Source organism: Physella acuta, unplaced genomic scaffold (genome assembly GCF_028476545.2).
Source record: "Physella acuta isolate Inbredline_101_S28 unplaced genomic scaffold, ASM2847654v3 ptg000008l, whole genome shotgun sequence".
Lineage (NCBI taxonomy): Eukaryota > Metazoa > Mollusca > Gastropoda > Physidae > Physella > Physella acuta.
In genome coordinates, this window is record NW_026731528.1 from 186,735 (window position 1) to 212,311 (window position 25,577).

At 37.9% G+C, this 25,577-nt stretch overlaps 1 protein-coding gene across 2 annotated transcripts; it reads left to right on the forward strand.

Annotated features, from left to right (window-relative positions):
* The first annotated feature begins 1,966 nt into the window (after positions 1-1,966).
* LOC131952728 (uncharacterized) lies at positions 1,967-25,406 on the forward strand. 2 transcript variants are annotated; one of them, XM_059315579.1, is made up of 10 exons: positions 1,967-2,020; positions 8,557-8,843; positions 11,356-14,665; positions 14,878-14,968; positions 15,467-15,560; positions 16,047-16,255; positions 16,704-16,848; positions 17,073-17,162; positions 17,433-17,570; positions 18,066-25,406. In XM_059315579.1, the coding sequence occupies exons 2-10, from the start codon at positions 8,832-8,834 to the stop codon at positions 22,266-22,268; spliced, it is 8,292 nt and encodes a 2,763-aa protein (XP_059171562.1). In that variant the 5' UTR covers positions 1,967-2,020; positions 8,557-8,831; the 3' UTR covers positions 22,269-25,406. The 2 variants fall into 2 exon arrangements, with proteins under 2 accessions (XP_059171562.1, XP_059171642.1); XM_059315659.1 differs by lacking the exon at positions 1,967-2,020 and adding an exon at positions 2,324-2,486.
* The last annotated feature ends 171 nt before the right edge of the window (positions 25,407-25,577 follow it).

The window sequence follows — 25,577 nt, forward strand, 5'->3', positions numbered from 1 at the left end:
CACATTCATTGTAACTATTTTCTTTGAGCACCAAATTTTGTGTGAAAGCTGTCTTAATATTGTATTGGCAATTTATATCAGTCATCAGGAAATATTATAGTCTTCATCAATTTCATTCTTTACCACACTAGCTCTTGATCTCAGCTAGCTAAGGTGAACTAAAAAAAAATAAAAAAATAAAAATAAAATAAAAAATAAACATTGACATGACTATCACTCAGTGGCGTAGCCAGGATCGTCTCAAGGGGGGGGGTTCCAATTTTACCCGGGGACAAACTTTCGATTTGCACCCCCGCCCTCAAACTTTCGATTTGCACCCCCCCCTCAAACTTTCGATTTGCACCCCCCCTCAAACTTTCGATTTGCACCCCCCCCTCATACTTTTTATATATACCGAGGGGTCTATGGGGGGGGGGTTATGACCCCCCCTAACCCCCCCCTGCCTACGCCACTGCTATCACTAATGCATAGATTATTCTGACCATATGGTATAATTATAAATAAATACAAAAATAATTGATTCGGTACGCAAAAAAAAATTAAATGTTCCCCGTCTTAAATACAGATGCCAGTACAAAAACGTTAACTGACTGCGTCACTACCCAACTTTTGTGTGCAAGCATTCATGCATACAATTATACCATCATGTGACCCCGGGGTTAACATTCTCGTTCATAAAAGCTACAAAACTGCTCTATCAAGATGTGGGCTATATTATGCAACACGTCTTGCGTCAGAGGTGTATCTAATGGGGAAGGTTTTTTTTTTGTTGTCATAAAAGCTACACAACTGCTCTATCAAGATCTGGGCTATATTATGCAACACCTAGCGTTAGAGGTGTATCTAATGGGGAAGGTATTTTTTTACTGTCCCCCCCTCCCCCCGCCCCCCACCATTAAAGCTACGAAACTGCTATATCAAGATCTGGGCTATATTATGCAACAGAGGTGTATCTAATGGGGTTGGTATTTTTTTTACTGTTGAAGTATTCAAAGGCGTATCTACGTATTATAAACTATTTGATGTGGAAATGTTAAGCAGAGGCGTAGCCATGAGAGCGCGAGCGGGGCGGCTGCTCCTGAGCGCCACTCCATCGGGCTGAGGGGGTGGGGCGAACAGGGTAGGGAAAAAATATACACGCACACGATAGCGATTATTTAATGTTTAAATATTACTTGGGCGGAGCGGTAAAACAAAACACATGGGGCTTCGAAATTTAAAAAAAAAAAAAAAAAAAAAAGGTGACGGCACGCGACACCACTATTTGTGCAAAATGTAATTTGTTTTCTGTCAACTATATACAACATAAACAGATGTAAAAATCTCAAAAATGAAATACAATATAGACCTATAAATTCTAGGCCTACTTAGTTTTAGTATAGTTTTTCGCACGCCCCGCCACTACGCCCGGTGTTTTCGCCTGCACCCCCCCCCCCCCTCCCCCGTTGCCACGATTTAGGCTACATATTCAAGAAATTTCAAACGATAGCTTGACATATTAAACAAATAAAACAAAAATTGTCGCCGACGTGGGCAATTTCATATAGCCTCATATTATCACAAAATTAAAACCGGCCTGTGTTCGAGATTGTAAATGTAGGTCAACGCACACAAATGTATTATTTATTATTTTAAAATTTAGATTCAGGTACATTAACATGATATTAATCATATAGATCTAGTCCTAGTTGAATACATTTTGACATGTTGGCTTATAAAAAAAATGCCACCTCATACATTTACAAACGCTGCAAGACAATACCGCGACCTACATAAGTTACGCAAATTTAAAAAAAAAAAAAGGCCGGTTGAAAATACATTTTTTTTCCCAGCCTGTTAAAAGATGAAACGTGCCGACAATCGCGAACGTTACGGCAAAATCTATAATCAGTGAAACTCGTGACCTTGAACTCTTTCGTTCGGTCACGAAACTTAGCGAAGAAAACCGAAAGAAAGTCCCTGCTTGGGCACGATCTGGCGTGGAAGTACTGAGTACTGGAAGATAATTTTTTGGCTTTAGGTCAGGCTAAATCTATATTCTAACTACATCTATCTATAATTCTATATTTTAAGAATGTGTAGCGCATTTCATACAAAATCTAGATCTAGATAAAACTTCAAATAGGCCTAATAATTTTTATTTGCCACTTTTTGGGATTATTTTTTCAGATTTATTATATATTAGATCTATATTAGGACTATAGATTTAGAATTTAGATCTTCAAAAGAGATCTCTATGACTCTTGTAAGAATTTAAGATTCTATAAATTTAGGCCAAATCATTTTTAATGTAGCCTAACAGTTGCTGTGTAGTGTGATTTTACTGTAACTGTTTAGTGTGCGTTAACTGCCGTTTACTACAAGTACCGCTACTGTGTCTGCTAGTGCTACTGCTAGTGTTTACCTTTGTTTTATGCCGTGAATCAAGAAATGTTGACCTAAATTTGGTGGCGGGCTTTAAAAATAATTGCTGCTTTTCTTTTGTGGTTAGCTTTTATCCTAAATAATTCTAATCTAGATCTAGAAAAGATCTAGAATCTAGTCTATGTTTAAACTCAGATCTGTGATTGGTATTACATTAGATTAAGTATTAGTCTAGATTAGAATAATAGAATATCAGGTAATCTATCGTTTTGGGTACGTAAAATACTAAAATCGCCCGCGATTTGTAATGTGAAAAACAGGTGACTCCTTAAATTTTAATAATTATTTCACATTTTGAGGAGGATTTATGTATTAAAAAATTCAAAAATGTTTCCTTGATTCATTTATGTACCTGATTTTAAACAATTGAATTAAAACTTTTCCGTAATAAATGAAGACTAGCTATGTTTCCAACAGATGCAACCATGCTCATTTACTATAGCAGCCATCTTGTCTAAGTTTTATTTTTATAAGCTTTTAGCGCCAGATTCAGGGGGAAGCCACTCTATTTTACAAATGGCTGCTGTTTATATTGCAAATCTTGCTCTCAGACACTGCTGTTTAAAGTTAATTTCTGGCCTATATCGATATATTTAGCCATTGATTTAGGTTTATTATTCATTTATCTATAATATTTGACACAAAAGTATGACAATATACTTCTATTAAAGCCTTGACAATGAGGTAACGTTTTCGTACATAAATAGCCGCGGGCGATTTTACGTACCCAAAACGATAGATTACCGAATATCACTATCACTAACGAACTATCTATGATCATATGAATCATATGATGAATAGTTGAATGAATAGGCTATGAATTTTCATTTTGGGTAGATCTAGGCCTAATTGTAATGTATCGTTTTAAGGTAGATCTAGATATCTAGATCTAAATCTACTAGATCTAGATCTACGTAAAATCGCCCGCGACTAGATCTAGTAATGTGAAAAACAGGTGATTCCTTAAATTTTAATTATTATTTCACATTTTGAGGAGGATTTATGTTTTGAAAAATACAAAAATGTTTCATTTATGTAGGCCCTACATTTAACATTTTTTTAATCCATTGAATTTAAACTATTCAGTAATAAATGAAGACTAGATCTAGCTGATGTTTCCAACAGATGCAACCATGCACATTACTATTTTAACTCAGATGGCCGCTTTTTATATAGCAAATCCTGCTTGCAAACACTGCTGTTTAAAGTTAATTTCTTACCTATAGTCATCATATTGATATATTTAGCCATTGATTTAGGTTTATTATTCATTTATCTATAATATTTGACACAAATATATCACAATATACTTCTATTAAATAAAGCCTTGACAATGCGGTAACTTTTTCGTACATTACTAGCCGCGGGCGATTTTATGTACCTAAAACGATAGATTACCGAATTTTTATTAAGAGTAATCTATCGTTTAGGTACGTAAAATCGCTCGCGACTAGTAATGTGAAAAACAGGTGACTCCTTAAATTTTAATAATTATTTCACATTTTGAGGAGGTTTTATGTTTTGAAAAATACAAAAATGTTTCCTTGTTTCATTTATAGTGATATATTTGTGTCAAATATTATAGATCTAGATAAATGAATAATAAACCTAAATCAGTGGCTAAATATATCAATATAATATAGGCCTATAGGCAAAAAATTAACTTTAAACATCAGTGTTTGCAAGCAAAATTTGCTATATAATATAAAAAGCGGCCATCTGTTAGTTAGAGTGGCTTACCCTGAATCTCACGCTATAAGTTTATAAATAATAAAAAGCTTAAACAAGATGGCTGCTATAGTAAATGAGCAATGTTGCATCTATTGGAAACATCGCTAGTTTTCATTTATTATTGAAAAGTTTTAATTCAACTGTTTAAAAACAGGTATATAAATTAAATGAAACAGGGAAACATTTTCAAAACATAAATCCTCCTCAAAACGTGAAATATTAAAATTTAAGGAGTCACCTGTTTACACATTACTAGTCGCGGGCGATTTTACATACCTAAAACGATATATTACCTAATAATAATATAATAGTAATAGGCCTAGGCCTATTAAATTATAATTAAATATAAAATATTAGTCCTAGCTAGATTCTAGGCCTAGCCTAATAATACTAATATTTAATATATTATTAGCCTATTATTATTATGCCTAGGCCCTAGGCTATATATAATTATTTATTAGGTTAGAATCAATGTTATAAAAGTTGCAAATCCAGAGAACTTGAAAATATTTTTTTTGAGTTTAATGCTAGATCTAGATCTACATAGTACATTTCTATTTATTTTCATAAACCTAAGACTAAGATATACATTGAGTTGATTAAGGTTTCACTTTACTTTCGTCTTTCGTAAAACAACCATACTCTGTGATCGATATTTTAAAAACTCCACTAAATAGTATCTCTAGATCTAGATCTAATTTGTTCTTGAAACTTTGCGGATACATTTTTTAAATACAATTTTTTTTTTAAACCACATAACATTGTTCTGCCATTTTTGCTTACATTTTCTGTGATAAAAGAAATTATTGTTTTTTTTTTTAATTATAGACTCTTACGAAAATAGGTTAAATTGTTTGTGGTATTGTAATCTCGACAAGTTTTAGGGTTAGTCGTTTGGTAGGGTTGGGGTTAGGGATAGGGTTAGCCGTTATCATTATGTAAGCAAATGTATATTTGGTTAACTACCAGTAGCCTAATCTAACGCCCCTTTTTTAAGAAGATTCTATTATCAGACACTGGTATAAAAAGTACATTAATTTTTTTTTTATTTCAAGTGTTTGCTGCTAGATCTTCCAGAGTGTCTACTAACTAGATCTACTTAGTCATGTTAGCTTCCCTTTTGATAGTGAACATTTTTATTTTATGTAGATCTAAATAGATCTACTAACATAGGATTAGCAAATTTGTAAAGACTAGGCCTCATTTAATAGGCCCCCTGTAGAGTTTTATTTTATTGAAAATAAGATATTTAGGATTATATTGTCAATTGGATAGCAAGATATGATCTAAAACCCACCCACTGATCATACACAGTGGCGTAGGCAGGGGGGTTAGGGGGGTCATAACCCCCCCATAGACCCCTCGGTATATAGAAAAAGTATGAGGGGGGGTGCAAATCGAAAGTTTGAGGATGGGGTGCAAATCAAAAGTTTGAGGGAGGGTGCAAATCGAAAGTTTGAGGGGGGGGGTGCAAATCGAAAGTTTGAGGGGGGGGGGTGCAAATCGAAAGTTTGTCCCCGGGTAAAAATTGGACCCCCCCCTTGAGACGATCCTGGCTACGCCACTGATCATACAACTGCCAGCCTGAAAGTCTCGAGTTCAAATCCCGGATTTGTTTCCATGCAATGTCCATGAGTCCACCCAGCTCTGATGGACACCTGACTTACATTAGGGAAAGTAAAGGCTGCAAGGGATAGTGCTGATCACAATATCCCTTCCTATGCTGATCACAGATAGACAGAGATTGTGACCTTAGTAAAAGCTTATTTAAACAAACGTACACATTTGGCAAGCTGACCATTAAAACTTTAGTCCCATCCGATCGTGTTTTTTTATTATTATTATAAGCTTTAGTTTTTTGGCAGATCTTGTTTGTAACTAACCTTAGACCCACTTCTTAGGAGTCATCCATAAATGGCATCTCTTTGGACAATTTTTACCTCCTCCTCCCTCCCCAATTTCCCCATCGTCACACATAGCCAAAAAAAAAAACCCTAACCCCCATCCCTAAAATGACATCACAACTCACTATGCAACCCTTCTCAAAATTTCAGTTTTGGTTTTTTAAAAAATGCAAAATAATCATTAAAATTACTAACATTCAATTCTTTTTAAAATGCGATAGTGTGTCTTCACACTTTCTGAACTCTTCCCATTCTTCACACATCTTAACAAATTTCTGAACCCCATCCTCCCCCATAGGAGTGTGTTGTTTATGGATGACCCCAAAATGCAAAGATTTGATCAAACTTTCCAGATAAATTTATCTCCAAAGACAAAACAAGGATAACTATTTAAATACCAAAGAAGTCCTAAAAAATTAATTTAAGGATGAGTACATTCAATTTATTTAATCAAATGTCTTTTTATTTAATACAATCATGTAATATAAAAGGATAATGATTAGAAGCTGAATATAATTTTTTGACTAATTTTTATCCAAACTGGTATATTTAATTTTTAAAAACTCTTTATAGACCAGTTATATATTCGTATACCTTAATATCAAAGTATGGATCCATACTGCAGTCACCACTATGAGACTTACAAGAAAAACCTGTATTTCTGAATTAAAGAGCATAGTCCCAAATGTTTCAAGCTAATAATGGAAAAAATACAAAAATTACTAGTAAATAACTTGATACACCTTCCCAGCATTGTAAGTTATGTTTAGGTCATGTGGCTTAGTGGTTAAGGTTGGTAAAATAAAATGAATTGTCTGGCTGTATATATTATCAGTAACACTGATTTAATTTACTCCTTGATTGATTTTTAAATTTAGTTTAAAGATCCTAGGCATTCCAATACTTCTAATATCAGCAATGTTTTAAATTTATTTTAAAATTTCATAAGGTCTATTCAAATAATAATTTTTTATTGATAAATAGAACTGAGACTTAGACTTTTCATTTGTAAAAAAATTTAGTTTTTCTTTATTTCATTCAAACCAGTCTATAAAATTTTGATTTTACAGGCCAAAAGGTATAAAATCTTATTAGTTTTAAGCCTATTAATATTATCATAGCTGATTTGCATTCCATTATTTGACAAATCACCATCCAAAATTTAGGAGAGTGCTAAGCTAATAATACTTTCAGATACTCTTGTCTATCATAACCCAAAACTGACACTACTGAAAACACGGCATAGTCACATGTGTTAGTCAGTGTTTGGGCAAGTCTTTAATTCATTACATTTCTAAAATTGTAGCTCATTATTCAGTTTAACTGCTATATTTTTGACAGCAAGACTGTATTTACATTATGATATCTACTGGTGTGGCTATCCAATAGCATTAATAAATGAAAAAAAAAGCAAGATATTGAATTGATTCTGTATTGCCCCACTAGTGACTATATAACTATATAGAAGTATCATTAGTCCTATTTCAGTTGTAAGGGTAGCTTAAGTACCTATCTCTGATGAAAAAAACAACCCCACATTGAACTTTAAGTATAGCCCTACTGCTTTCATTTGATGTAAACATATTTTTTTTATTGCATCACATGACATATTATGTAGGTCAGTTGATCAAAATTTAGGGAATGCATAGTACTTTTGTTTACCATTGTTTCATGTTTTCCTCTTTGCTTGCCTAAAAATAGTATCAGCTTTTTTTAAAAAAAAATAAACTTTTTACCATGCTATTTGATTTAAATTGTTAAAGAATTATTCAGTATAAATGTAAATATTATTTTGCAACTGGAATTTCTATAGCATTATTTAAAAAAAATTTAATTATTATAAAATAGTTAAGAATAATAAAACAGGCTGCATGTAATGCCTGTTTATAATTAATTGACAGAGCCTGCTTTATTTTATAAAGTGGTTCATTTAGGCTTGCTGTAGGCTGATTATGATGAAACTAATATTGATTTTTCTAGCCTTCCTACCCCAAGTTGGTTCCATGGCAACCACCATTAAGTTATCCATTCAATCAATATCCAGCACACTAGCAGGCAAGCTAATACTGGCAATTGATGCCAGTGTTTACTGCTCTAGTTCTCTATTACATAGCTAACCACTGGTTGTATCAGCTTCAGGGGACTTGTTTTTTATTCTTGTGTTTACATTGGATACACTGATGATTTAGTAAGAGTGTTTTTTAGGTGTTGAAAGTATTAAATTAGAAAAAATTAAGCTTTTTTAATGCTGTTCTGTTTCTAAAGATTGTTGCTTTCTTTTTTTAGCTGCCCCAGTTAATTGTAGGTTTTGTTGTTGTTTTCAGAAACTTAGATTTTGTTTGTTTTAAATATTGCAGAGACTCTCATCAATAAAAAAAAGCTTTATTATTCTGCTCCAGCAATTGAGTATACTATATGAAATTGATATTAATATTTTGAAAGTTCAAAGTCAGTTTCATGTGCAATTTTCTGAAACATTTTAATTTATCTTCAACAGAAAGAGCATCCACTGTTTCTAAACAGAATGCACTTATCAAAGCTAAAATTCTCCTTGCCTATCTTCCACTATTAAAATATGGCAACCATGACACAATGGCAAGTCACATGTAGATCAATGAGCATGGAATAAAAAAATGTGTAAGGACCTAGCTACCTAGTCTGGAGATTTACAGGATAGAGCACATCTAAGCAGCAGCTCAGTACCTGTAATGTAACGACTTTCTGGATTAATCGCCAAGGGTCAACTGTTGTATCTTAGACTTGGATAGTAAGATGGAAGAAAAGGTAAGCTTATGGTTTTGTTTATTGGACTGTGACTTAACCTATTTGAATGTTAATTTGTATAGGAAATTATATGGATCAGCTCAGTATATCTAGTTAATAACAGTAGCTTACTGTGCTTAGGAGTATAATTATTGTTACCTTTTTAAATTATTGCATTATTGTAATAAATAATAGGCCTACTATTAAAGTAAAAGAAATTAGCATGAAATAAGCACCCACATTTAGGTTATTACTAAAATTGTCTTTAAAAAAAACCAATGAAACAAAAATATACAGCACTGTTACAACTGTGTATAATGCTGGTATAGGGTAGATACACACTGCTCTGTTTTTTATTACCACATGTTACCATTGAGACTTGAACACTGCATAATTGCATGCGTTGAATGTGACATGAATGCAACTAGTTGTCATTTAATACCACCTAAAACTGTACATGGGATACTTTACTCTTACTTGTTTGTATGTGGTGTATCACACTGATAAAAGTGGCATGTCCTACTAACAGAGTGGCGTGTTACACTGCTAGAGTGGAATGTCACACTACTAGAGTGGAATGTCACATAACCATAGTGATAGTCCTACCACACTATCAGATGTTATGAGTGGTGTGAGATATATCACTCAACTATAGTAGAGTTATATTACTGAGTGTAGTATATTACACCAATACCACACACAGTGTGTTGCGACCTTACACAATAAATAGTTATTTACATAGCCTACAAGTCTCATTTATTAGCTTTGATATTCAAGAAATACTATAATGGCCTATATTAAAAGTGTGTTTTTTTTAATAAAACGTTAAAACATTTTTTTTAAAAAGAATAACAAAGATAAAATAAAACATCAAAGTAATTGGTATTTTATCTGCCCAATACTTAGTTCTAAATCGAAATCAGATACACGTAAAATATTAGTGGGGAAAAAAATCAATGATTATATTTTGAAGTCAACTAAAATTATATTTGTGGATGAACCTACATCGTCAGCTTTGTGTGTGGGGGGAGGGGGGGGGGAAGAAATCCTTTTTTTTTGTCCTCTAGTGAAGGAGCGATCTTTTATAAATAGAAAGCGACGGTGACCTATATAAGCCAAGGCCTGGAGTGTCTGTCTGCCCCAGTGTCCTAATTTAACGGTGCCCCGTGCTGCCGAACAGGGGTGGTTTCCCATGATGTTATTCAGAGGTCTGGGCGGAGTACTGTGTGAACCGGCTCAATCATTGTGTTGTTTTATTTGGATTTTCTTGGGTATCAAATTCATATTTGTTTAAAGTATACTGGAATAATAGCTTAACAATTTGCCAGGTTAGTTGTTATCCATGTTGATAATTCTCCATCATTCCCTGCCCCACACACTACGTTTTGTCACCGCCCCTGTTAGCGGTGTTTCTTCGCGCTTGAGGCTGGCCTCGTCTGACCTTTATTTGCGAGCCGGAGACTTTAAAAAGTTGGAATCCCCGCCCCTCGCTTTTGTTTTGTCTGCTTCTTGCGACTGTTCCCTCCGAAAGGCTGAGATGACGTAAGTGATAACGACATGATTTCATTCTTGGACCCTTTGATTTCAAGGCTTTAGATCTGTGAGCTATGAAACACACTACTGGATTTTTAAAAAAAGATATCAGATCTAATCTAGAATCTAGATCTACCATTGTGTTATAGCAGGTTTGAAAATGACAAAATGTTAGCCTATTAAAAAAAAACCACGTTTTTAAAAAATGACTTTTACCCTAATTAGTAATTAGACGTCTAGTAGTAATTAGAGTCTAGTAGTCTAGTCAAGCACGTGTGGTATTTCTCGCCGTATTTTATCAGTTGGCTGAGATAGATTCTAGATCTCTGTTTACTAACGCGGCGACTGTGAAAGGTTGATGAATACTTGAAGGGTTGCCGATCTTCAAAGGGCGGTGGCGGTAGGACTTGTATTAGTGTAGTGTTAGATTGTATTTGTATATGACTAGTGACTATATCTACATTATCTAATCTAGATCTAGTATTATATGGGCTGTGTTTACACGGTATACTGTATAATGTATACTTCAGTAGTAGTAGTAGGCCTATAGATCTACTACAGTGTCGTGACCATGAACAGCAGACACACACTCACACATGTCGCTGTTATAGTTCTGTTATCACCATGTTGGCTGGGTTGAGACTTTGGTCTAGGTGTCAAATTAATCAACACCTGTTCATTACATTTCACCGGATGTGCCCGTCATTTCTTTATTCAAGATGTAACTTAAAAATGTTTTCTACCTGTTTCAACTATCCTTGCCACATTATGTGTTTATTATACATGTATTTATAGCCTAAATACAGGACATCATTGGCATAGATGGTGGGTGTTAGAACCAACCACACCAAATGAACCCCTAAAATTACAACGCTTCACATATTGTTACATCAATGTGTGTGTGTGTAAAACACTCCCTATGACTAAATACTGCCTACACCAATGCAGATCATACCGTTGAAACCATCCAACTGATGTTTTTTTTTCTCTATGATTTCAGGATGCTGCCAATAACTACTCTACAAGATCGTGTCTACCTCCATTCAGTTCTCTGGCATCAACATCCAAGGTTATGAATGGAGCAGTTCACTCATTGACACAATGCTCAGCAGCACCCAGGGCATCGCTTGGGCCACCATCTCATCAAATGCAATCAGGGCCACCACCAAATCAGATTCACTCAGGGCCACCATCTCATCAAATGCAATCCGGGCCATCGCCACATCAGATGCAATTAGGGCCACAATCTCATCTGATGCATTCAGGGCCACCACATCAGTTGCAATCAGGACCGCCACTTCATCAGGTGCAATTAGGGCCATCACCACATCAGATGCAATCTGGGCCACAATCTCATCAAATGCAATCAGGGCCACAATCTCATCAAATGCAATCAGGGCCACAATCTCATCAAATGCAATCAGGGCCGCCACCTCATCAGGTGCATTTAGGGTCACCCCCTCACTATGTCCATTCAGGGTCACCACACTTCAACCAACACGAACAGATGGGAAGGCCACAGCAGGCACCAAATGACAGCCAGTGGTTTTCCCCACCAATTCACTATGAGGATAAGTTTCCAGCCCATCCATATTCCAACTCTTTCATGCAGTCTCCGTTTCCCCATGGCCCATCTCCCTATACAGTCAACCAGCCCACTTATTTAGGCCACACTGCATTTCCTAGTGCAACAGACCAGCCACCTCAGATTCCTCTCAACCAGATTGAGTCCTATCTCTCAGCAGCCGAGCAGAAACCCACACAAGACTTTGATGCTCAAAATCAAGATAATGGTTTTATGTACCCCTGGGAAAAGTCAATATATAGATCAGATAATCAGTATCCTAACAAGCAATTATCTTCTAACTACCCAAAGAATTCAGAAAATTTATTGAACTCCCCAAACAGCTTAACTAAAGAAGTAACAGCCAATGGATTTACTTCAAACACAAAAGCAGCTTTGCCTGGATTTTCATCATTTGCGGTTAGTAACTCTGTGTATAATAGTCATGTATCATATCTACCAGGGCTAATGACTAATCAACCCAGTCAGGTGTCAGGTTCATCCAATGCCTCACATAATTACGTAGCACACGCCACAAAAACAAATGCTGCTGCTAAAAAGCAAAGAACGGAAAAAAAGGACTCGCCAGCCAAAACAAAAGCTAAGAAATCTTGTAAAAAGTTGAAGAAAACTCCAGCAGTAGAGGCTGAGACTGTGGCTAATGGCCGCGGCTCCCCTGGTCCATGCCTGTCCCCGACGTTTCTCGCAAGTCTTTCTTCTAAGAAAGTTTCAGCCATGTGGTCAGCACCCAGTGTTTGTGTAGATTTGGGGCAGCCAGATCACCAGTCATCTTCACATTCCACCCCTCACCATCTGACCAGTGGTCAGCACAACAACTCCCAAGTGCCTCTGCTGACAGTTGAACCTACCAGGTCACAGGCGCCTCACTCAAGCAGCTCCGCCAGAAAAAATAAGAAACACAAGTTACCTGTAATTTCTGACAATGCTATGTTAAAAGTTGACGTGAAGGAAGAAGAAAGAAGTCCGTCTCCTTGCCAGTTCTCCCCTGACTTTCTGGCCAGTCTGTCTTCAAAACGAGGTGAGATAAAAACTCAACACAGCTCATCTGATAGCCAGGCTCTTGGTACATCAGCTAGTAGACCTTACATGAAATCTACAAGCCTTGAAGTCTCAACTTCACACCATATCTCCGACAGCCGTGATCCAATTTCTCCAGGTTTTTTGGCAAGTTTATCAGCCAAAAAACCTGAGCCGATTGTCAGAACCATATCTTTACCTAATCCCTCAACACCCCAGGACGTGCTATACCCATATAAATTTAATGCTCTGTGCAGTCAAAGTTCTGACATACAGGTCAACTCCCCCAACTGGTACCCAGTATCCTCTGTTTACAATGCAGGAGCAAACTTTCAATACCCCACGCCTCCCATGGAGGATGAGGACAACAAAGAACAGTCCCCCGGGCTGTCCCCATCAGTTCTGTCCCTGTCGTGCCCGTCCAGCAGCACCCCAGGTCTGGAGGAGTTCTCCATGCCCACCCCACCCAGCAGTGCTGGGCCGACCCAGACTTCCCCAGCAGACAGGTCTAAGGAGGATCAGACAAGCAGAATTCTGGAGATCATTGCCAGAGAGAAGGTCAAGTTCCAGCACCAGCATGTCATGCCAGAGGTTAAGAGGAAGAAAAAGAAGAAAAAAGGCAAGGAAGGTGGCGCAAGTTCTGAAATTAAACCATTCAGTGAGGAACAATTAGAGCAAACATTCCACGATCACCCGTTCAACATGTCAAATTTTAAACAAAATGACAGTAACAATTTCCAAGAGTATTTTGAAAGATCGGCTGTATGCAACCAGCAGACCCCTGACAAGCCTTATCAGATGCAGAATGGTGGCGTTGATAACGCCAGGCAACACCAGATGTCATATATGCCTGGTAAATCAAATTTTGTTCATGCCAAAACCACAGAGGAACTTGAGGGCCTGCACAGTGACCATCAGCAGTTTGGTTCACAAAAGCCAGATCCCAGGACAAGCATGCAGTACTCAAGTATTGGCCACAGTGTGAGTAATCCTGCGTCTCCACTGGTTGGAAAATCTGACCCATACGCTTTTGACGATTCAGACCAAAAGACAGATGAGATTGTGCTGAAACGTAGCAAAGCTAAACAAGTACACTTGCACCACAAGCCAGCAACAGCTGACATTAACGACTCTGACCCTACAGCTTCACTAAAGTCCAGTTTAAATGCTGAAGATATTAAATACACTCAAACTTCCGCTCAGAACATCAAAACTGAGGTAGTATCATCAAAGTTTTCCCAGTGTCAGCAAGCCTCATCATCTGAACAAACTAACAGACTAGCCCACCCCATTCCCTTGGAACATACCTACACACTCCAAACCAACTCAAATGCACAGCATGACTTCAGACTATCAGATAAAATGGTGAAACAGGAATTAGAGAATAACCAACTCCCAGGTTCTTTTAGTCCCAGCCATCATTCCCTTTACAACAACAGTGCACAGTTTGTGAAAATAGAACCGAGCTACAGTGATTGTGGCAAAAAGAAAAGAGGCCGGCCAAAGTGTGGCAGCACTGAAACTAAACCAAAGGCACAGAAGTACAAGCTGAGTGAGAAAAAATGTGTGGCGCCAGCTCCCAAACTTGAGTACACGGTCAACGGGGCCCAGGTCAAGCCTGAAGACATTAAACTTGACCAGTCTCTTGTGGACAGGTTAGCCAACAACTTGATGGAGGTAGCTGACTGCACTTGTCTCAGTCCTGATCGTAAGTCATCTTTCAGTCACTTTCATTTGACTTGTGTTTTCTTTACACTTGTATGTGACAGCCTTTATTTTGTCTCATAATTTATATTATGTTTTACAAATTAAATGTTTATAAAAACGTGAAAAATTGCTGTATGTCTAATGATGTGTATTGTCTTACATACTAAGAGAGGAGACTAGTGGAAATGTTAGACTGACTAAACTTGTTTGCAGATATTCCAAGTGAGGCTATAGAAGGTCCTTACTATACCCAGCTGGGGGCTGCACGGGATATACCAGCAGTTAGAAAAATTATGGAGCAGAGGTGAGTGGTAATCTGTGGTGGCAGTTGAATTTCTTGCTTAAGATTACTGGCTAAATACCTGGGGAAGAAATAGAGAAGTCTATTGTCACTCAGAAAGCAGAGGACTTGTCTACAAGATGTGATACAGCTGACCAACCACTTTGTTGTATTTAGCCTATATTAGCAAAACATTTCATTGATCTGAAGCTTTGTTTCTGGTCTTGGAAAGCAAAAAAGTACTTAAACTAGTAGAATTAATTTCTATCTGGCTCTAAGCAAAAAGCTTTAAGCATGACTTAATTAACTGTGACTTTTTGTTTGAAGGCTCTTGTGAAATTTATTTATTTACCATTGCTTGGTTACCTCTTCTTTGTACCACATACTAAACATAAGATGGCATATGACGTATTTATAATGTTGCTATCTACAAATTACAGTTGCATCCCACCTGACTACATGTTTTTATACGTTTTGTCTTTTACTTCTTACTATTTGAAAACATTACTTTTTTGCATTTAGAACTGGGGCTAGTGGGTCAGCCATCAGAATTGAGAAAGTCATCTTCACAGGGAAGGAGGGCAAGAGTAAAGAAGGATGTCCAGTGGCTAAATGGGTGAGTTAATACATGGCAGGGTTAACCAGTCCTGGTTATTTTTATATGCCTGTTCTCTCCTTGATGTTTTAACACATGACATAGTCAATCCACACACATCATTAGTTCATGCTGGATTTCTCCAAGATTTTTAACACATGACAAAGTTAATCTACACATGCTAATCCTCCTTGAATCTAATGTTAAATTGCAAAGGTACATTGATCAGTACTGGTTGATGTGCTGTATCCATCAGAGTTTAACATTTGATCCCTATTCTCTCTATACTTATGGTTTTAATCTTAGCATTTAGCATTGACATGTGTTTGTTTAAGCCTTTAAACAAAATATTGGTGTTTACTATTGTTAATATTTTTCAGCATTATATCTTCTTAGATTTATCCAGGACTTTTGTCGTAGATTTTTGTCTCTAAATGTACATAAAACTTCTATGTAATATGCTCTGATGAAGCATGGCATTAACCAGTTATATACTTTTTACATTAGATAATTCGCCGGTCTGGTCCAGATGAGAAGTACCTCTGTATAGTGAGGAAAAGGCCAGGCCATTTCTGTGATACCTCTGTTATTATAGTGGTCATAGTTGCCTGGGAGGGAGTGATAGCAGAGCAGGCAGATTCTCTCTACGATTTTCTCATCACAACCCTACCCAAAAGTGGGCTTGAGACTGACAGAAGATGTGGACTTAACGAAAAGTAATTTATTTTTTAGTCAAATAATTAGAAATGCTCCTTTGATTTATAGTGGGTGGTCTAGCATTAGAGTGCTAGACTCCTAACCTGAAAGTCTTGAGTTTGAATCCAGGTTCAAGTCAGTAGAATGTCCCTGAGTCCACCTAGCTGTGGTAGGTACCTAACTCACATTAGGAAAAGTAGAGGTGGCTGAGCATAATGCTTCCCACACTATCCTTTCATCTGCAGAGGTCACAGAAACAGGTGAACACTTCTTCCCTTTCCCCATGGACCCGACCATCGGCATTAAAGAGGGGACTTATTTTATTTTTTTAAAATGTTTTAAGTATGCAAACAAAGACATTTAGAAATGTTCATTTGAGTTGATGGTTTACTAGTAATAGAAGTGAGTTATTTTAGTAATATCTCTTGTAAATAAAAGATTTGATTCACGGACGTGAAAAACTTTCAGGAAAACATGTGCCTGTCAAGGAGTGGATCTACTCAGGCGTGGTGCCTCCTTCTCTTTTGGCTGTTCCTGGAGCATGTACTACAATGGTTGTAAGTTTGCTCGCAGCCAGATTGCAAGAAAGTTTAAACTCAAGGATATGACCCATGTGAGTTGTGGTCCATTCTTTGCTGTGTTTTTTTTTTGTTTAAATTTTAACCTAGTAACAACACCAGCAACATTATACTTCATTAAAAAACTCATTTTTCTCCATTTACTCAAAGTACTAATTTGACTACAGTTTTAGTTATGTTTAACTTCTATGTAATAAAAGTTCATTTTCATATTTTTCTCTAATCTGTGCGTAAAGGCTGGTAATAAAAATGTTTGCAGGAAACTGATCTCACAGAAAAGCTGGAACAGCTGGCAAATGATGTCTCGCCCCTCTACAGCAGATTAGCTCCAGATGCTTTTAGAAATCAGGTTAGCTTATAGCTCATAAAGGCTGTGTTTGACATTTGTATCCACATACTAAATCTATAATTTTACCCTTTATTGCCACAGATTTTGTCAGTTTCTTTCTTTAATTTGGTTAAATTAAGGGATATAACTGGTAATAAAAAGAATTTTAATTTTTTTTTATTGTTTAAAATTATGATACTAGGGTCACTTCCTGATTAACTACATAAAATTAAAGGCCTTGTCACTAATTTATTTTTTAAAAAGACTGTTTAATAATGCACCTTTTTCCAGACCCAGTTTGAGAGGCAGGCTGAAGACTGTCGATTAGGTACAAGGCCTGGCCGGCCCTTCTCAGGTGTGACTGCAGTGGTTGACTTCTGCTGTCACAGTCATAGGGATTGTCACAACATGAACAATGGAAGCACAGTGGTAAAACACCTCACTATTTTTTCTGTCACATTGACACCTCACTATCTCATTGTTTTATTTAACATAGACACCTCACTATCTTATTGTTTTCTGTCTCATTGACACCTCACTATCTCATTGTTTTCTTTCACATTGACACCTCACTATCTCATTGTTTTCTGTAACATTGACTCTGAACATTTTGTATTTTAATTTCTATCACAATGTTGAAACCTCATTATCTCATTGTTTTATTTAACATAGACACCTCACTATCTCATTGTATTCTGTCACATTGACTCTGTGAACATTTTGTTCTCTAATTTCTATCACAATGTAGAAACCTCACTATCCTATTGAGACTTTGTGTGCATCTATTTTATAACATAAACACCTATTGTATTAAAAAAATGCATTCTGCAGACAAACACCTAACCCATTATTCTCTTTGGCTGTGTGGATTGAATTAGTTTAGAGCTAGCTTGTACAAATAGTTAATTATTGTCTCCTCTCCAGGTTGTCAATTTAACAAAACATCGTGGTTTTGAAAAGCCTGATGATGAGCAGTACCACGTCCTGCCCTTGTACATCCTGGACCAGACGGATGAATTTGGCTCCATGGAGGGACAGCTGGCAAAGGTCAGACAGGGGTCGCTAGAAGTCTTGTCTCGCTACATGACCGAGGTGCGCATGCGCTCGACACCTTACAGGCCATGCAAGAGGAACCGTACCACCCCCAAGAAACAAGGCGCCAAGAAAAGTCCTAAAAAGTTAAAACTACTCAAGTCCATGTCGTTCCCACCTACAGACTACGACAGCCTTCCATCTCCTTCAAATGAGGTTGACACAAACGATGTATCCCAGAGCCCATCGGGTGAGAGTTCATTTGACTTGAGCTCCCCAAGCTCCAAAGACAGAAACCAGGAGAGTATGACGTACATCGAGCTGATGGCCCAGCAGGGAACTCCAGGCTTCAACAACCTCTACAAGCAGTTCTGGGATTACTTCTACACCCACGGGACCTTCCCCCCTAGAAAACTGGCTTTTGAGGGTGAAACCTCCCCAGCGCCAACTCAAACCCCAGCCAACGGCTTGGTCGCCAAGACATCCCGCACAGTTTTTCAACCCTCTTCCACGGACCAGATGTTTTTACACTTGCAGCAACAGCAGAATGTTTTCAGTGAAAACTCCCACCAACTACGGCAGCAACAGAATATCTTTTTTAACTCAGAGAAACAACAGCACTCAAGGCAGCAGCACCCTGTTTATAATGCTCAAGAACTTCAGCAGCAAGGTAACAATGTGTTCAGTGACAACTTCAGTAAACAACATCCTCAAAGGCAGCAAGCTACAGCAGCATCCTCACCACAGTCATCTTTAACATCCCCGTCATCTGAAGCGACAACATCAGCCCGAGGTCCCCCACCCAAAGACTTGCTACCATCATTGAATGAATCTTGTTTCACACCATCTCCATCATCTCATCACCATCATCCGCCATCCCCTGCCATCTCTTCACCGCCTGTGTACCGCAGCACACCCACCACTTTAAACCAACCTCAGTGGGATCAGAAAGAGAAGCCTTCACAATGTGAAACCACCACAACCCCCCACCCCACATACTCCCACCCCCACCCCACACACTGTGAAACCGCGACACACACCCACACCAGCCTCCAGCAAACAGTTTCTTCCCCCACACCACTGAAACCCCCACCCTCATACAGCGAGTCCTTACAAACAAAAGAGACAAACCCTCCACCTTATAAAGACAGCCTCTCACAAGACCTAGCTCAGTTCTCAACTGCCCAGCCAACATCTAATGCTACAGTTCCACTCACCAGGTCAGAGTTTAGCTCTCTAGACAGATCCAGCTACTTGCCACAAAATGCTACACTTGACCAGGGGTTTAGTCGGCCGCTGTATGAAACACATAGATCACAGTTCTGCCCAACCTATACACATAGGCTACAATCTCAGTTGAGTGACCCTGGCTACACAGACAGACTACAGACTCAAGGTAGTGACCTGAACTATACAAACAGACTACAGTCACAGTTAAGTGACCCAGGAAATACAGACAGAATACAAACTAGTGACAATACCTACATAAACAGACTACAGTCACAGTTTAGTGATACTGGCTATACATTTAGGCCACAATCAAATGACCCCAACATAACACACAGAACACAGTCGAATGACCCCAACTTTATGCACAGACCACAATCAAATGACCCTAACTTTACGCACAGACCACAATCAAATGACCCCAACATAACGCACAGACCACAATCAAATGACCCCAACATAATACACAGACCACAATCAAATGACCCCAACTTTACGCACAGGCCTCAATCAAATGACCCCAACTTTACGCACAGACCACAATCAAATGATCCCAACTTTACGCACAGACCACAATCCAATGACCCCAACTTTACGCACAGACCACAATCAAATGACCCCAACTTTACGCACAGACCACAATCCAATGACCCCAACTTTACGCACAGACCACAATCCAATGACCCCAACTTTACGCACAGACCACAATCCAATGACCCCAACTTTACGCACAGACCACAATCCAATGACCCCAACTTTACGCACAGACCACAATCCAATGACCCCAACTTTACGCACAGACCACAATCCAATGACCCCAACTTTACGCACAGACCACAATCCAATGACCCCAACTTTACGCACAGACCACAATCCAATGACCCCAACTTTACGCACAGACCACAATCCAATGACCCCAACTTTACACACAGACCACAATCAAATGACCCCAACTTTACACATAGACCACAAAACCAGCCATCTTCTGTGAATGAAGATCGTAGACAGCAATTTCCTTGTTTGGCACAGTCTCAGAATTCAGGTCAAACCATGAACACATCAAGTGACAGCCCACTTGCCATAGGTCCTAAAATAATTAGCACACTCATGAGCCAATCACCAGTTAAGGCCAGTTTTCAGTCCAGTCCAGCGGGTGCTAAAGCTGACCAGGGGGCCCTGGATTCTAACGGGCACCCTGTGATTGGGGAGAGGGTCAAGGTGCACAAGTCTGAGGGTTTTGTTGTCCCAACACTAGGTCAAGGCCCCAGGGAGCCCCCCTACCAGGTGATAGACTCCACCATCATCAGTGTGGAGACAGATGACAACAAGGAAGTCTTTGAAGACCCCGCTGTTGGGGGAGTGGCCATTGCCTTGTGCCACGGGGCTGTGCTGTTTGAAGTGGCCAAGAGAGAGCTGCATGCAACTACAGCGCTGAAAGAACCCAACAGGTACCAGCCCAAGCGCATCAGCCTGGTGTTTTACCAGCATAAAAATCTGAACTTATCCAAGCATGGATATGATGAGTATGAAAGGAAAGCTGAAGAAAGGAAGAGTCAAGCGGAGCAGGCCCGGCTCATTGAAGAGATGGAAAGTAACGGATTCTTTAAAGGGGAGCTGACTGAACTGGCTTCTTTCCCCAACCTGACCAAAGGAACTTTTGGCAAAGTTTTTAATTTCCCAGAAACAAAGAAGACTTTGTTTCCCTTGAGGTTCCCTCGTTACCTGGATTCCTCCCCCCTGGACCAGGTGACCCCCGTCATGTTTGCCTGTATGTCCATAGCCTTCCCCAAGTACATGAAAGAAGCTTTCCCACGCCCATCGTGTGTTCCCAGGCTAATGAATGGCAGGACCCCAGTCAAGATGAGCTCGACCCTCTCTGACCAGAGAAAGCCAGAGCATCCAGTGGATGAAGAGAGTTTAAAATTTCTGGTGGAGAAGCTGGAAGAATGTGGTGGGTCCTACAAAGAAATCAGTTCTGCCTGGAATCCCAACATGCCACTGTGTGCCTCCATCACAACAAATAGTGTCATCACTAGATGGGTTCATGAAGACACCAGTGTGACCGGGCCGTATAACAAATGGGTAGAGCTGTCTGAGGATAAGAGCACAGAGGAGTTAGAAGAAGATGCCTCGGAGGCTGACCTGAAGGCCAAGATGTTTGAGAGCCTGTCTGAGCTGGATGAGCAGGTGTTTTTGAGGAACTTAAACCCAGGTGTGTTGGAACCTGAGGTGGAAGATGTGCCGAATGTGTTTAAGTTCGCTGGGAACTTGACTCCGCTCAAGGTGATAGAACATGAGCCGTACCCCTGCCATGATCTGGCCAGTGTGGTGGTGTCCTTAGACCACAGCCAGGATCAGCTGCCTAAAGATTTTGACCAGTCCCTCAACTATTTGATGAAGAGTGCCAGCGACAGGGCCAACGGGGGTAAAGTCCAGAAGGAAATGGTGCCTGGGTCACCTAGAAGAGACGTCACAGGTACAGTAGAGTTGAGCCGGGTAGATTTGTCCAAATCTGTACCCACCACCTACGCTCAACTGGCAACCAACACCTCAAGTCCTGCTAGCTCTGTCACAACCAGCTCAGACACACAGCTGTCAATCAGCCACGATGGGAACACCAAAGACCAACCAACCCATGGCTTGGAGCCTGACCATGTCCCATCAAGTGACCCTCCCACTGCCAGTCTCGCCGACAACCAAAAGGCCAGCCAAAATTTGATGGAGTCCAGACAGCGCCAGAGTATCTATGACTTCCTGATGAATGGCTTGACCCAGCCGTACTTGACCTCCAGCCAGTACCAAACCTACCAGAGCTCCATTCCTGCTGATGGTAACAGCCCCATAGGAGTAAACAAGCCAGTACAGTAAACACCTCACACACTCAGTAGACTCGTATTTATGTCTGAACTTAAATGGCACACGTATTGTTATTCCAATTTAATTGCGTCCATTTACACTATTGGTTTTAACCATTGAGTTTTAAGAGAGAGATGATACCCCAGAAAAATGGCAAAGTGAACCCACAATTTACCAACTTGTGCAATAGTGTGATTGATGTATGTATACCTTTACATAGTCAAACCAGATGTGTGCTTTATATACTCTTTTTCTATCTTGTTTTAAAGTTAGCATTTGAGGATATTTTTTTTCCCCAATATCAGCAGTCTAGCTACTGTTACACTGCCATTCTAAATATTTGTTACATTTCATTTTGTATTCTACATTTTAATTATACTCTTTAATATATTTTTAATTAGTACAGCTCAGTATAAAGCGTAAAAAAGGCTTTATTATGAAAATGTATTACTTTCTGTTTATGCAGGAACATACAGAAATATATGTTAACTGACAAGAAGCACATATAGTTAGTCTAATCTTGAATTCCTTGAGCAGTTAAGAATGGGTCAAGATGAAAAGATCTATTTATTGTGTGCGAGACTTCCATTACACTCATGGAATACGGGTGACCAGTTCATCTTTCATTTAACCCAATATCTATTGGTCATGCTAGCGTTAGCATAATCTTATCTTTTTAAACTACTTTGTTGGCACCAGCTTCTACAGAAAATATTTTTATACTTATTTAATTCTTTTTTACTTCAGACTGTTTCTTTAAAAATGGTTGAAACAATTTTAATTAATGAATGTTAGGATTTGTTTTTTCCTTAGCTTCTTTTAGAATGAAACAAGTTTTAGCAAACTGTATTCTGGTTTAATTTTTTACAATTGAATAGGGTCTAAATTAGTAGATCCACCAATTTTTATTTACAAATTTTTTTAATTTGCATGTGATAAATATTTTAATGGTTGGGGGTGGACACTGAATGAATATCCCTAACTTAAGTCGTTTGAATAATTTTTATAATTGTATAGTTCAAGTTATTTATCTTTAATTGTAATTAATCCCAAATTGTAATTATTCCACAATTGTAATTTAGTCTTTCTTTTAACTGGATACACAGGCATAATTGAAGACTGTGCTTCTGTATGTATTTGTTCAGCTTATGTTATTTTTGTTTGCTTCAGTTTATTTGCTTTACACTTGTCAGAGGGTCCATGTTATTGTGGCTGTGAGATGTGTGTCAGGTAGTTTCAATGCTGTAAATACCTTAAGCTTACAAAAATATTGTCTTCATATATTTTACCAGTGTCATGAAAACTTGGCTCATGCTCTATGATGAAGGATTTTTACACAACTTGCTGGTACAGTAGTTATTACATGCTCTATGATGTAGGATTTTTACACAACTTGCTGGTACAGTGGGTATTACTATGATAAAGGACTTTTTTACATAACATTTGAGCCTTTGAGTTTCCTGTCAAGTTGTAGTCACAAGCTTAACAAACCTGACTTAGGCTGTTGCACAAAGTCTGTGTAAGACAGAATATAAAGCCAATGGCAGAGTAACTACAGGTTTGAGGCTACTATAAGTGTACCTGATGTTTCACATACAAGTTGTTTTTTAATATATTGTATATTTTTTTTATCCTTGCAAGTAGTATCAATATTTCAGCTAAAAATGGCAAGCATTTATTTATTTTAACATTATTTTTAAAGACTAGTTATTTTAATTGTACTTTTGTAAATGTATTAACTTTATACAAAATAGTTTGAACATGAAAGTGTATTTTTTAAAGGGTCAGGGTAAAATCTGCTTATGCTAGGGTTAAAAACGTCAACAACGAAGAATGTAGCCAATAATAAGAGTGTGCCTTGTCTATAAGCAGCAAAGATAGAGCTGTCTGTGCAACCAGTCTCTCAGCTACTGCCAGTCAATGTCATTGCCTGCTTTGTCTGTCTGTCTGTCACTTGCACCTTGTCGCTGTGTTTGAGAACAGTAGACATCTTGTTTTAATTAGCACAAAATGCTGAATTGGTTTATAGAACTAATGGAGTTTTCTTTCTGTTTAGTGAATTTTGTTTCTTAGATGTATTTGGCAGACTGGTCAGCTGTCCATCAGTATCATTAGGCCAGTAAAACAGGTCTCACTTCATCTTTTATTAATTGAAGCTGGTAATCTATACAGTGAGTTTGACCAAACACATCACATTCAGCATTTTACTCTACATTCTCAGGGATTCTCACACTTTTCTCATTTTACTGCAGTTAAATATTATTTCACCTTATTTTTACCTGCTCCGGCTTCTTGACACACTCAAGTGGCATTAGTGTTCAATGTGTTCGATATTTTAATTAGACCTGTTTCAGGGCATGCTACAATTGTTTGAGTAGTGCCGCTACAGAAACTGTTGAAGATTCATATCACTTTATTATACTGTAAAGTTTCTACATACATTTATATTTTTATATATTACATTGATTGTATAAATATCAGCATTCTGTTTATTAAGAATTAATCTAGAAGTATTTCCCATTTTAACAGTACACTTGAACAGTTAGTAATAACTTTTGGGCTATTTTAGTGGGTTTTCAATAGCAAGCTTCTAGTTTAATTTTGTAAGGATCTCAGGCACATTGTGAAACATGTTCATGTGTTGCCATAAAATTATGTTCTCGGAAACATGTTGCCACATGTTCTGAGAACTCTGAAACATGTTCTCAGGCACATTGTGACCACGAAGATTTGTTGTCACCATATTCTTAACTCAGGTACCTTGAGCTACATTTCCACATCTACTTTAATCTTTAATTATAAGAATCTGAGCAATTTATTAATAGTTTACTGTAAAACTTTTCAGTTATCTTCAGGAGTGGTACATTTTAATACTTTCCCATAAGTGCTGTACAACTTGTTTATATACACTACTAAATATTACACATTGGCAAGTTATTTGTTTTTTATTGTTCTATTATAGAAATTAAAACTTTCTATATTGTAATTAACTTTTAAAATATTTTGGTTTATTGAATTGGCCAGATTTAAACCACATAGTTTTGTCTGTTACAATATTGTTATTGACTGTTTGCCTGATTGTCTTAATGAATCTTGGGAAATGTTCAGTCAAGCAATTGTGTTGATTCTCAATAAATAGTTTTTTGGAGCCTTGGTTGTGTTTTGAAGTTAGTGGCTTGATTTACTTTGTTGTTTCACATTATAAAATCAATACTTTTCCAAGATTAACCTGTCCAACAGCTGTCAGATAATCATAGATTAGGATTACCAGATCATATACATTTTTTAAAAAAAACAGTACTTTGGTGAGTGTGTTCTCCT